The sequence below is a fragment of the Palaemon carinicauda genome, chromosome 1, assembly GCF_036898095.1.
Source record: "Palaemon carinicauda isolate YSFRI2023 chromosome 1, ASM3689809v2, whole genome shotgun sequence".
Taxonomy (NCBI): Eukaryota; Metazoa; Arthropoda; class Malacostraca; order Decapoda; family Palaemonidae; genus Palaemon; species Palaemon carinicauda.
The window spans coordinates 109,446,377-109,459,436 of NC_090725.1; the positions used below are offsets into that span (position 1 = coordinate 109,446,377).

At 42.2% G+C, this 13,060-nt stretch overlaps 1 protein-coding gene across 1 annotated transcript in view; it reads right to left on the bottom strand.

Moving 5' to 3' along the window:
* Nucleotides 1-13,060, bottom strand: part of LOC137653733 (asparaginyl-tRNA synthetase-like) — a 114,437-nt gene that overhangs the window by 7,610 nt on the left and 93,767 nt on the right. Inside the window, exons 6-8 of the mRNA XM_068387386.1 lie at nt 7,202-7,312; nt 6,789-6,898; nt 3,077-3,314 (exon numbers count right to left, since the gene is read on the bottom strand). Coding sequence (XP_068243487.1) covers nt 3,077-3,314; nt 6,789-6,898; nt 7,202-7,312 — 459 coding nt within the window. The remainder of the gene's footprint in view (nt 1-3,076; nt 3,315-6,788; nt 6,899-7,201; nt 7,313-13,060) is intronic.

Below are 13,060 nucleotides of genomic sequence, written 5' to 3' on the forward strand. Positions count from 1 at the left end.
TAAATTCCCCATAGCTTACTCAGGATAACCTATGCATACTGAATATCCACACTTCAAATCAAATTGTTAGCTTCTTCATGCAATCCAAAAGTGACTGATGATCTTGACAGTTTTAAAGGTTTAAAGGCTACTCATGAATGGCAGAAGCAAGGAACAGTGACATTGCCCTACCAAGCAGGACAATGCCCTAGAGACTGACCCTATATACATATGATCATCGCTCAAGCCCCCTCTCCACCCAAGCTAGGACCAAGGAGGGCCAAGCAATGGCTACTGATGACTCAGCAGATAGACCTTATAGGCTTTCCAAAACACCCCATCCTTAGCTCACAAGGATGGTGAAACTGCAGCTACCAAAGCAACTAACGAGTTTGAGCTAGAATCGAACCCCAGTCTGGCTTTGACCAGTCAGGGACGTTACCACATCGCCCACCACAACCCTTACTCTAACATCAGCCCATTCACTGAACATTTAGTCCATAAACAAGACAAGTTGTCCTCATTTGTTGGAGTCCACAAGATATTCTGAACCTAAAGAAGACATACCTTGATAATCCTAACTACCTCCTAAATAAAACTATGAAATTAGCCTCCAATCTGTTTAGATACTGTTTGATATCCTAAATCCAGTGAAATTTCATATACCTATTTTAATATACTTTAATTTGTGGTCTGCTTATCTGACACAATCACATCTATAAATGCCTTCCACTGAGTAACACAATTCATTTTTAATTACAAAAAATAAATATACAGTAATCATAAATGCTGTTCTAGATCAAAAATATTTGTGGCCACAAGACAATCAGCATCATCAGTAAATAATCATATGTTCTGTATTATTATTATTATTATTATCATTATTATTATTATTATTATTATTATCATTACTTGCTAAGATACAACCCAAGTTGGAAAAGCAGGATGCTATAAGCCTAGGGGCTCCAACAGGGAAAATAGCTCAGTGAGGAAAGGAAACAAAGAAAAAGAAAATATTTCAAGAGCAACATCATTAAAATATCTCCTATATAAATTATAAAAACTATAGCAAACAAGAGGAAGAGAAATAAGATAGAATAATGTGCCCGAGTGTACCCTCAAGCTAGAGAACTCTAACCTAAGGGAGTAAAAGCCCTATAGTGCAGAGGCTGTGGCACTAACCAAGATTAGAGCACAAAAGTTTGATTTTGGAGTGTCCTTCTCCTAGAAGAGCTGCTTACCATAACTAAAGAGTCTCTTCTACCCTTAAAAAGAGGAAAGTGGCCACTGAACAATTACAGTGTAGTAAGAAGAATTGTTTGGTTATCTCTATCGTCAGGTGTATGAGGACAGAGGAGAATATACAAAGACTAGGCCAGACTATTTGGTGTGTAGTGTGTGTGTAGGCAAAGGGAAACTGAACCGTAACCAGAGAGAAAGATCCAATGTAACACTGTCTGGCCAGTCAAAAGACCCCATAATTCTCTAGCGGTAGTATCTCAACGGGTGGCTGGTGATACTTCTGTAGAGTACATAATTCTATGTTATCATAACCATGAGGAATAATAATTCCTAAACTTCATATTTGGAACTCAAGATCACATTGAGCTGCCATTTGTTTATGAAAACTACTGATACAAGATATACTAAAATCTACCACCTTACTCTCATAAAAGACAAACTGTTTAGAGTAACAGAAAAAATAAAGATCTTAAATAACTAGAAAATTACACTTTTTAAGCAGGCAAGACTTAAAAGCACACAAATGATTCATAAACAGGAGAAAACCAATTTGATTCTCTACCCATTGCTAAGAATACTCCTAATATGTAAACACTATAACAGTTGTCTAGAAGTAACACTAATTACATTATGTAAAACATTATCTTAATTTACCTTACATCACATATAGTACAATTTAGTAAAATGACCTGAACTTACACATCCATTATGATAAGATAAACTAGATTTAACTTAACTTATAACAAAAAATAGTTTCTCTAACTTCTACCGTGATGCAATCGTCTGCAGTATGACTCAACAAGTAGGTATTCAAAGGTATAATTCCAAATTCATTACTTACAAAAATATTTGAACCTCAGACTAATTATAAGCTTGTCCCAGATATTCCAAGTTAATCTGCTTACAGTATCATAAAAATCTACCTTTCTTTCTTGAAATTCCTCTAACCCTTAACTCTTCATTATGATAGCCTAATGGGACCCGTTTTTAAATTAACTTTTTATAAAAAAAAAAGAAGGCTAAACTTATAGTAGGAGGAATCAGGCAACAATCTTTTATCTTTAGTCAGGCAACAATCTTTTATCTTTAGTCATTTTTATACACATATGTGCTGATTACAGTAATTCTAAACATTAGATTAATAAAATAAGGAAATTTTGACTTACTCAGCTACATTACAAAATGACCATGCAGTCTATGACAGCTGAATAGTGGGTCTTCCTCTTACCCCAAGTCACTTTCTTATATTACCAACTCAACCAGTCCTATTCTGCCACATGTTTACCGAAACAATTTGGCAAAAGCCCATATTCAAAACAAGATGAAGAAACCTTTTTAATCCAGCTAAAATTCTAACAAATTACCAGCATTTTCAGATACTAAATCTAGCTGAGCTGGAGAGGCCAATTCCAACGTGGTCCGCGACAAAGATTAAATGAAGTACTGATAACAAATAGGCATAAGGTTGGTGTTCCTCCCTTGGGGACATCTATCGTCATGATTGAACGTCACAAGGTTTAAATGCCGCTCATGAATGACAGACAAGGGACAGTGACAATGCCCTAGAGACTGACCATATATACATATGATCAGCACCTAAGGCCAAATCTCCACCCAAGCCTGGCAATGGCTGCTGATGACTCAGACACTACATGGAACTCTTGAGCTTGAGCAGGACTCTGACCCTGGTCTATCAATCACTAGGCATGGAGTTTCCAATAAGTCTCCACAGAGAGGGGAACAGAAAGGGAGATACATACGGTAAACAATTCGTGTTTTAATCAGAGATATCAAAGCATGATGACTACAAGGTAAGATTCATTGAAATACTTAAAAAAAAAAAAAAAAATATTACCTCAGTGTCCTGATTCTGTTTCCAGTAGTAAAATATGTCTTCTTCTTGTCTGTCAAGGAGATATTGTGTTGTAGATTTAATAAGACTTTCAACTCTTTCTGTTAAACACTCAAAACCCTCTGATCCTTTGAGAAAAGCCTCCTCGGCTTCAACCATCCAAAACTCAGAGAGGTGCCTCCGGGACAGGGAATTCTCAGCGCGGAAAGCTGGGCTGAAGTTGTATACTTTACAAAGACCACTGAAAAATAAAATTAATTCAATAAGATTCTATATTTTACTCCATGAAATAATCTCTGATAAAGCTCTAAACATAAAACTATAATAAAATTCTAATTTGTGGAACTATTTAGAATGATTGATTTAAATGTAATACTGGAAATTCTACAATTATTTTCATGAATTCAGGAAAAATCCAACCAGGTTTTGGGAAAGTTGTATTTCTATTCCTAAAATATTAATATCTAAAATTGCTAGACATAAATCCTGGGACTCAAGTATACTCAAAGTCAATGAACATTACAAATATATTTGGGAGTGTTCCATTCGCATGATTTTACAAGATAGGGAACCAAATTCCTCCCCATTTATTTGCGTGGGGTGTCTATGACCATAGACAATCTCAGATCCTTTTTTCTTATGATGTATTATTCCTTTTGAATCAAAAGTGAATTTAGGCATCCCTCACTTATGGCAGCTGCAAGAGGGGGCTACTGATTTTAGCATCCTCTTACTCCCTTCTTGCCTTTACTGTCCTTCCTGAACTGGCCAGGTTAGGCGTGAAAGGATGGAGCATTGTCTGCCCTTTTGGAGGCAGCCAGAGCTTTCTTCATAGCTGATATGGAAGGTGTGGCAGAGTCTCGCCGCAGCTGCCTCCAAATGGCCTGGACCCTTGAAGGTAACTGGACAATGGATAAAAGAGTATTGGCTAGCCTTCTTCCACTTTTCCATCTTTGCCTCTACATCCATTTGAGGAAAGAGGGACATAGCATTCAGCACAGGGGTGATCCTCAAAGCTGACGTCGCCTCTTGCACAACTTGCCAGGGGAATCGGAAAATGGTCGCATCCCTTTTCTTCAGGACCCAGTTGGCCCATTGGTTTGCTGAATGGTGCACCATGAAGGTCGCCATCTTTGCACCGGACAGGATCAATTTTCTATACTGTACTTTGCCAATGTCTCAGGATTTGACAAATCATAAGTAATTGTGAAGTAAACAACTATACCAGACCACTGGTTGATCCAGGAAGCCTTCTGGAGGCTAGCCAGGGGAGAGGATTCCATGGCTGCGCACCCAAGAGCACAGAAGACTGTAACCTGAGCCTTGAGTCTTTCAACAGTTGAGCTTTCCATTAATGCAGATACTGAGGTATAGATGGGAAGAAGTATAGGACACACCCTCTGGCATATAGACTCTTCTCTGTCAAGAGTGCAGGAGATACTGTAAGGTCTTACTCAACCAGCTAGACAGTAGAAAATTCTCAGGCCCATAGATCTGCGAATTCACTCTGTCCAAAGCACTGTGAGAAACTCAAGGTAAGTTTTGATCCTTGAGGGGTGTCAAAATGACAATCAATGACAATCAAACACCCTTTCACCTTTCACATGAGTCACATTAGCCTATCCAAGTTTAATGCACTCACGGATGAGTACAAGAACATCAGCGAATGAACATTCAGTTTCAGGATTCTCCATCTGCGCCAGCGCAAAATGAAATCTGGAGGCGTTTGAGGTGACGAAACCCCAGGACGTCTCCTTCCTTGCAAGGGAAGAGGTATCGACTGCTTTTCAGAAGATGTATGTGTACACAAGCTGCACCAAAACGAGCCAGGAGTGTACCCTGAAAAGGTTGAAGGGAGTGCTGATTGAAGATTGGAATCCCCTTCATAAACAGATCTGCCTTTGTCCCATGCATCCCCAGAGTCTGCCAAAGTAACCTGTATTTTAGCCTCTGAGCATTGCAACAGTGAGCACAATCTCAGAAGGCACGCAAGAGTATCGTGTATCGGTCACTTGGAGGTGAAGAACCTTGCTGCCAATCCCGAGCACGCGACGGGACATCTCAATGCTAGTAAGTGTGTGGAGAGCAGTCTTTGGTAGTCAGGGTTCCTGTTCCCAATCGGGCGAGTGCAAGAAAATTTCCTGGCGAGTGGAAAGGTAACATAGGGAAGGAGCAGTGCAGGAGAGCAGCCATGGTCATGAAGAGAAAGATCACATGGTAACCAATTACCTAGGAGTGAAAGATCTCGTGGTGGACGATCATGATAGAAAAGATCACGCGATGACCAAGAATCTTCTTGACATAAGGAAATGTTTCATTGCTCGTAAGAGCAAATATATTGATTTTAGGTTACTATCACTTCACCACGAGCCAATTCTCTCCTCTCGGAACAGAAGTATCCTTACGGAGAGAAATCAAGGTGAACATCGATTGCTCTATCTCTGGGCCAACATACTCATGCTCAATCACTTTGAGAACAAGCACCTGTAGTAGTAGCATGAACACCTGTACTGTGTACAATACACTTTACCATGCTGGGTTGCTTCTCAGTAATGCACCGCCTCTCTCATGCATAGGGAAGATCGGTCGGAGTCTCAAGATACTTCTGCAGATAGGTATTCCTGGACTTCATTGACATCTTTGGGACAGATGCAGTAAAATCCAAAAGAACTGCCGAAGACAAGGAAGAGGAGGAGGAAGAACTAGAAGAGGAAGAAAGGTGCATACGTTTTTCTCCTTGCTAGTCTTCGAGGTCAAGGTCTTGAAGGCCAACAACGAAGATTCTATGGAGGAAGAAGCCACAGGGGCCTTTTTAACAGCACACAAGACCATAACAATTAGTGCCTCCACAGGGGGGAAAGAAGCAGCAAGGAAAGACTCAGTCATGGCAAAGGCAGAGGAGTATTACTTTCCCTAGGGCAAGGTGATACTCCTGCTTTTCTTAAAAAACCTCTGAAGTTCAAAACTAGGTCTTCCCCCCTGACAAATTTCTACAGAGGACCCAGCCCTAGAGGAATTATAGTGAGAAACATCAAGTTGAAATGTGACAATAGAAAAGGAGCTGTAGTTTCTTTGGTTTAAGATTTGACATTTCCACCTCTAATACAAAAGAATTTCCCTTAAACTTATTCTTCCTAATGAACTCCAATCACTGCTGAGGTGGCCACAACTGGCACTCGTCACAAGGGGATCACTACACACACATGCCCTCGGCAAAAGGCGAAAAGCATTTGGATATCAATAAAAGGTTTCAACATAAACTAGTCAGTTTTTCCAGCTTTACTCGGACCCTGTCGCATCTCACTGTACTTTTCCATCCACTGTAAAGAAACAGAAAAAGACTAATCCAGCCAAGAATGGGGAGCCAACAAAAGAATGTCTACAGCTTGTGGCTCAGGTAAAAAGTGGGTTTTAATAGAAGTCAAAAGTGGGTGTTTAGCTGAAGTCAAAAGTGGGTTTTAGCTTTAGTTAAAAGTGGGTGTTTAGCTCAAGTCAAAAGTGGGTATTTAACTGACCATCAAGAGGGTGGTGCCTACCCTCCTCCTGGCATTCCAGTTTTGCTGAAGCATGTGCCTTGTAAAGAACAATAGTTTGCATTAGAGTAGGAACCAAATAAGCAATTGATGCTTTAGCATAAATTCTTAAAACCAGAAAGTATCCTACAGTAAATGTACATAAATTTAAAACAAAATGGGACTTGAAAAATCAATCTCACCTGACCATGGTCTCCAGATGTAATTGTCCTGAGACTGTGAGATATATAGGATGATTAAAAAACATTCCATCTGAGGATGACTGGGAATTTTTCTCCTCACTTTTCAATGCCTGTAATAGCAAAGCAAATATAGTACTGTTGAAATTCCAATAAAATGAAAGCAAATATCCATTGCCAAACTCAGACAGGGACTGTTCTTGTGATACTGTATAGTCAATCAAAAAATTTTCTTATATGCAATACAGTATCTCGTAAAAAAGATACTGAATGACAAACGAATAACCTTTTGAACTTGAATAATAATTTCTAGTAATAATCTAGGATGACCTCACAAAATAAGAATGCATGGTATGTTAAAAATGGCAAACAACATGATAAAACTTCAAAAGAAACTACATCAGTTCTGGACATACCTCGACCAAAAAAACTTCTCCCGCTCCTTCACAGTCATTGCTAGTAAGTATAGGGGTGTCTATGTTTATGAATTCTTCACTGGTAAAATAATTGTGAATAGCCAACTTTGCCTGGAATAAAAATTCAAAGATCTGAGTGTATCAATTAATATTTGCATTGTAGAGCAAAACAAGAAAATAAAATGCTCAACAGTAGTAAATACATTAGGTCAATATCTTCATTTTTTGGATCAGGCCATGTCGTCCTGAAGGAAGGTTCCTATAAGTAGCTTCCAAAGGGATATTTGACTACAGTGATATTCCCAGAAAATTTACCTTTAGGTCTCCAGAATTTTAACTCCTGGCACGAATATCCTTAAAATTTTTCTTAAGGATATCGCATAAATCAGGGGACATATATCTTGATACGACACATGGCAATCTTCACCCCGAATAGCGTTTTTGCTTTGAGGGGGAAAGTGGCAAAAATAGAAGGGGAGCCATTATCAAGGTACCCTTCCTCCCGTACTACTACTGAGTATCTAGATGGCGCTGTATGTCAACCCAGCGCGCTATTCCTATAGTTGTAGCTGTCTCGCACGGTGATTTTCCCTGTTGCTCTTTCATTACGCTCTGGATTTTTTAGATTTATCATGCAATCTCCAGCCTCTTCTGCCTCTGGAAAGTTGAGTATTTGATCTTTACAGTGTATAAATTTTAGCTCCTGCCTCACAGTGAAATTAGATTAATTCTAAGAGTTGGAGCTTCGCCTTCACCGGAGGCACCATGGGCACTGTCGTTCATAACGCATGTGTTATTTAGTTAGCCTGAATGACTTTCTCGGTTTTAATAGCATGAATATTCACGAAGCTATTCAATTATAATATTCTAGTAAGTTATATATTATGCCGATTGTATTCTTTAGGGTTTTGGCGATTTAGGTAACCGAACCTTGCCCGCGCTAGGCTTCCTAGCCTACGCGCTTTAGTTTACCTTCATGCATGATATAGAACGACATTCCTAGTTATAATAGCATTTGAATATGAAGCTATTTAGGCAATTTATACTTAAAAGATATATTGATTGCATATATTTCCTCTTCCTCATCGATCGTATACGAAAGAGTTTCGGCGATTAAGGTAACCGAATCTCGCCTGGCACTAGGCTACTAGCCTAGGTGCTTAAGTATACTTTCATACATGTTCCCGGTTTACCCTCATGTATCGCTTTATAAATTCAGGCAGAGATAGATATATCCTAGAATTATTATATAAATTGATACTCGTCTCCAGTGGAGATTTAAGGGTAATCCCTACTTCCCTCTGAGTGCAGCCATAGGCTACAACCCTATCTTGGTCTTGCCATTGCGTAGACACTCCGGCTTGACTAGGCTAGTGTTTTCTGTCTCTTTCCCTGGCCGGCAGATAGCCGACTTTGGGTTTTTGACAAAACCTCAGAGTATTCAGTCTTTTGCCAGTTCTGGCAGGGTGAGTAGTCACTCCCCTGCCGGCCTCAGCCGCCGGCATAAGGAGGCTAGACCTCCCTAGGTCGCATTTGAAGTGGTTGTATGATGCCGCCACCTTCTTCCCTGCGGTCTAGAAGACTAGTCCTGTGCTGGCAGACCCTAGGCTAAAGAACAGACATTCTTCTGCCGCCTAGGATGGCGCCGGCACTGAAACGATTTTTCTCCCATGTTGAGAAGGGGCGGTAAGCCTGCCACCTCCCCTTTAACTCTATTGGCAGACCCTAGGTTGAAGAATGGATATTCTTCTGCCGCCTAGGACGGCAGAAGAGTTTCTTCGTTGTGTGGTAGGACCGGCAACCCTGCCGCCTCCTTCCACACTTCATACAGGACCCTTTTCCCTACCCCCTCTGTCCTTTAGCGATGGCCTAGCCATCGCAACCCTTTGGCTGTCGTCCTACAATCTTGCCGTTTGCCGGCGGGTTGTGGGGCTGGCCGGGGCTCCTACATAGCAGCTGTTTAGTCGCTCAGCATTCTCTTATGGACGCAAGGCTCTGGGAAAAGCTGTGCCGGCTGAGCCGGCTGCCGTTGGGAGACCCCTATTCTGTAGAGTGTTCTTCAGTCCTCTCTTGGACTGCCATCCACATACCAGCGGCCAAGATTAAGTACTTACACCCTTATTTATTGTAACAAACATTTAATAAGGTACCCTTCACTCCATGCTTTCTCTCTCTCTGTCAGCTAGTGCCACCAGGTACTAACCCAGCCGGCAGATACCGGCCGGGCCAGTGCCGCCGGGCACTCTCGCCGCTGGATCGTGCCGCCAGGTGCTAGCCTAGCTGGCAACATGTCGGCTAAAACTACAGTATATGATTATACAGTAGCCAGTATATTTGCAGTATAGATAATACTGCAGACAGAAAACTATAGCATATATTATACAGTAGTTATTTTCCAACATACCCAGTGTTTCCTTGCACAGTCTATTGTTGAGACCAGTTTTATATTGAAGGAAAAGATTTCTTTCAACAGACTGATAGATGATCAGTTACAATTTACCCACATTATTAACCCTTTTACCCCCAGGCTCTTTGGAAATTTCCAACGCTTAACCCCCAAGGTGTTATTTTTTTCCCAGCACATTTTGCAGTATAATTTTTTTAAATTGCTCTAACAGCCTTAATTTTTGTCAAAGAGAGGTCAGGTTGGTCTCATTCTCTTGGAAAATGCCTGAATTTTTTCAAAAAATTATCAAAAATATGCAAAAAAAAAATTTTTATAGCATTTTTTTGCAAGGACGTACCGGTACGTCCATGGGGGTAAAGGGATGGGTTTTGTGAAACGTACCAGTACGTCCTTTGGGGGTAAAAGGGTTAAAACCTTGGGAAAAGGAAGTGCTAAGTTACACTTATCTATCCTTAGAGGTTAGAATCCTTCCCTTGGGTTTCCTGAATAGGAAAACTCTAGGTTTTAATTTTGAGGGAGGTCGCAGCAATTGGCTGGACAGAAAACACAAGTATGTGTCTTTCCTAATTCCTTTCTAGCTTGTCCATCCTAAGCTATAATGCTAATATATTAATGATAATATTTTATATAGTTTATCAGGTGAGATAAATTACCGCATACTCATTTAATTTTCCTCTCTTTACAGGAGGACCATCCTAAGTGCCTTCAAGTCTTCTTTAACGTTAGGAGCAGGGACTTCTGTTGCCATGAGGAGTGCAGGGCTCATGCTCCCTGCGCCATTTCCAAGGGATCTCTCAGGTACTGGGACCCTCAGGACTGCAAGATTTGAAAGGCCTTGGTGACCGAGGCTTTTGATGACTCCAAGACAGTGGAGTCAAGGGATGCAGCACGAGGGAAGCTGCGCAGATAGGTTTGTGGCTTTCAGAAGAACGCCACGGGACCTTACCTTCCTAGTGAACGGATGCACTCCTTGCTGTTCCCAAAAGCGGGTGTGGAAGCTGTCATACCCGAGCCACGACCTGAGATCCCTTGCGTTCAGATTTCCGTAGATACGGAAGTCTCCGACGCAATGCAGGACATCCACCTAGACGAGAGGATGTTGGAAGTGTCTGAGGACATCGAGAAGGACCTTCTAGCAGAAGGTCTCGAAGAGGGGTCCACCTTGGCTCCTGGAGAAGAAGAGGATGATGTCGAATCGTAGTTCGTTTCGTCAGTTCTGGCCCCAGAGCCGTTACCTTCTATGTCTTCTGCTTCTCCATCAGATGACATGAGACAGGCAATGGCCAGTCTCATGGCAATGATGGAGAGTCTTCGTAAACAAAACGAAGAAAGGGACGCTGAATGGCAAAGAAGAATGGACCATCTCACAGCATCCCGTGGGTCTCATAAGAGACTCAATGTTAAAGATCTTCCACCTTGCTCTGATGTTAATCCCTGGAGGTATGCAGAATACATGCCTATTACCAGCGGCAAGATCTTCATATCAGAGAAGTTGGGGACTGTCCTTATTGAGGAAGTCGAATTCTGGCCCAGCTTTTAGTCTTACCCAGACTGCTTCGTCCGTCTGAAGACGGAACCAACATCCAAGGAGGACACAGAACAGAAGGAGGTCATAGTACTTGATCACAAGAAAGCTTAGGGTCTTTTATCAAGTAGCCTGAAGCAGAACGCGAAAGTGCCAGCCCTTAGCAAGAAACACCCAACCTTTCTTGCTCCATCTTCGTTAGCCTTTCCCTTTACATCAAAGGGTCTTAAGGCAGTCATGAAGGCAATAGAGGCAGGCAAACCTGACCCTACAGTCGATGAGTGTAGACCTTTATCTTTAGCCCTGCCCATGGAAGAAAAAGACTGGAAGGAAGACCACCTTACCTTCTCAGTTGGGAGATATTGCTGGACGTCAGTTCAGCGAAAATCTCCCTAAACTGTCTGACTTTCTCTTGCGTAGGAAGCAAGAGACAAGGAAAGAATTGCCGCATCTCTATCTCTACAGATTTGTCTAGAGACGACGGAAAGCAATAGTAGAACCCCGGATATGAACATGGTCGTGGCCAAAATGCATTTGGCTACTGTGGTCAAGGACCTGTATGGCTTTGTCAAAGCCAGACATGCATGTACGGAGTTCGTGTTTGCTTCTGCTTCAGTAAAGCATGAACCCAGGAAGCTGATAGCTTCCAATATCTGGGGAAAGGACCTCTTCCCGAGTGAAGTGGTCAAGGAAGTCGTAGACAAGGCCGCCACAGAGAATAGAAACCTTCTCTAGAAGTGGGGCATGTCAGCAAAGAGGAAGTCTTCCCCGGATGAGGGTCCCCAGCCTAATAGGAAGACTAAAAGACCCAGGTTGCCCTCTCGCCCTGCCAGACAGCAGCAGCAGCAACAACTTCCCACAGTTGCCATGACCGCAGTGCCCCAGATGGTGGCTCAACCCCCAACCAACTTATCAGATGGTACCTCAGCAGCTGGTTGCCCAGACACCAGCGTTCAACCCTGCATTCGAGAGGAAGACCACTACCTTTTGTCCCAAGGGTAGAGGGTCTAAACGGGGATCCTCTAAATACCCCCCCAAGAGGTAAAGGGGGTAAGGGAGGATGTGGTCAAGGAGGTAAATCCTCCGGAAACCAGAAGCAATGAGTTGCTTCGGGTAGGAGGAAGACTCCAACAATTTCAGGGTCGTTGGACCTTCGATCCTCGGGCCCACAGCCTAATTAAGAACGGACTCGGATGGAGCTGGAGGGAGGCTCCAGACCATTTCCTCAATTCTTCCAACACTCCACCCCCACACTGGAAGAATACACCATAGAACTTTTGAGCAAGTGGGTGATAAGGAGGGCAAAGTCCATCAAATTCCAAGGAAGGCTGTTTTGTGTTCCCAAGAAGGACTCGGACAAACTCAGAGTCATTCTGGACTTGTCGCCACTCAACAAGTTCATAGAAAACAACAAGTTCATAGAAAACAACAAGTTCAGGATGTTAACCCTTCAACACATAAGGACCCTGTTACCAAAAGGGGCGTACACAGTCTCGATAGACCTGGCAGATGCTTACTGGCATATTCCAATCAACCGCCCTCTCTCCTCCTACCTAGAATTCAGGCTACAGAAGAAGAAATACGTCTTCAGAGCCATGCCCTTTGGACTAAACATAGCTCCAAGGATTTTTACAAAGCTTGCAGATGCAGTCGTTCAACAACTACACGTAGAAGGTGTCCAGGTAGTAGCGTACCTGGACGACTGGCTGGTGTGGGCAGCATCCAGGACGGAGTGTATGCAAGCATCCAAGAAAGTGATCCATTTCTTGGAACATCTGGGATTCAAGATCAACGTCAAGAAGTCTTGATTATCTCCAGCTCAAGAGTTTCAATGGCTCGGAATGCATTGGAACTTAAAGTCACACCATCTCTCCATTCCCCCAAGGAAGAGGAAAGAAATAGCAGGATCTGTCAAGAGACTACTGAA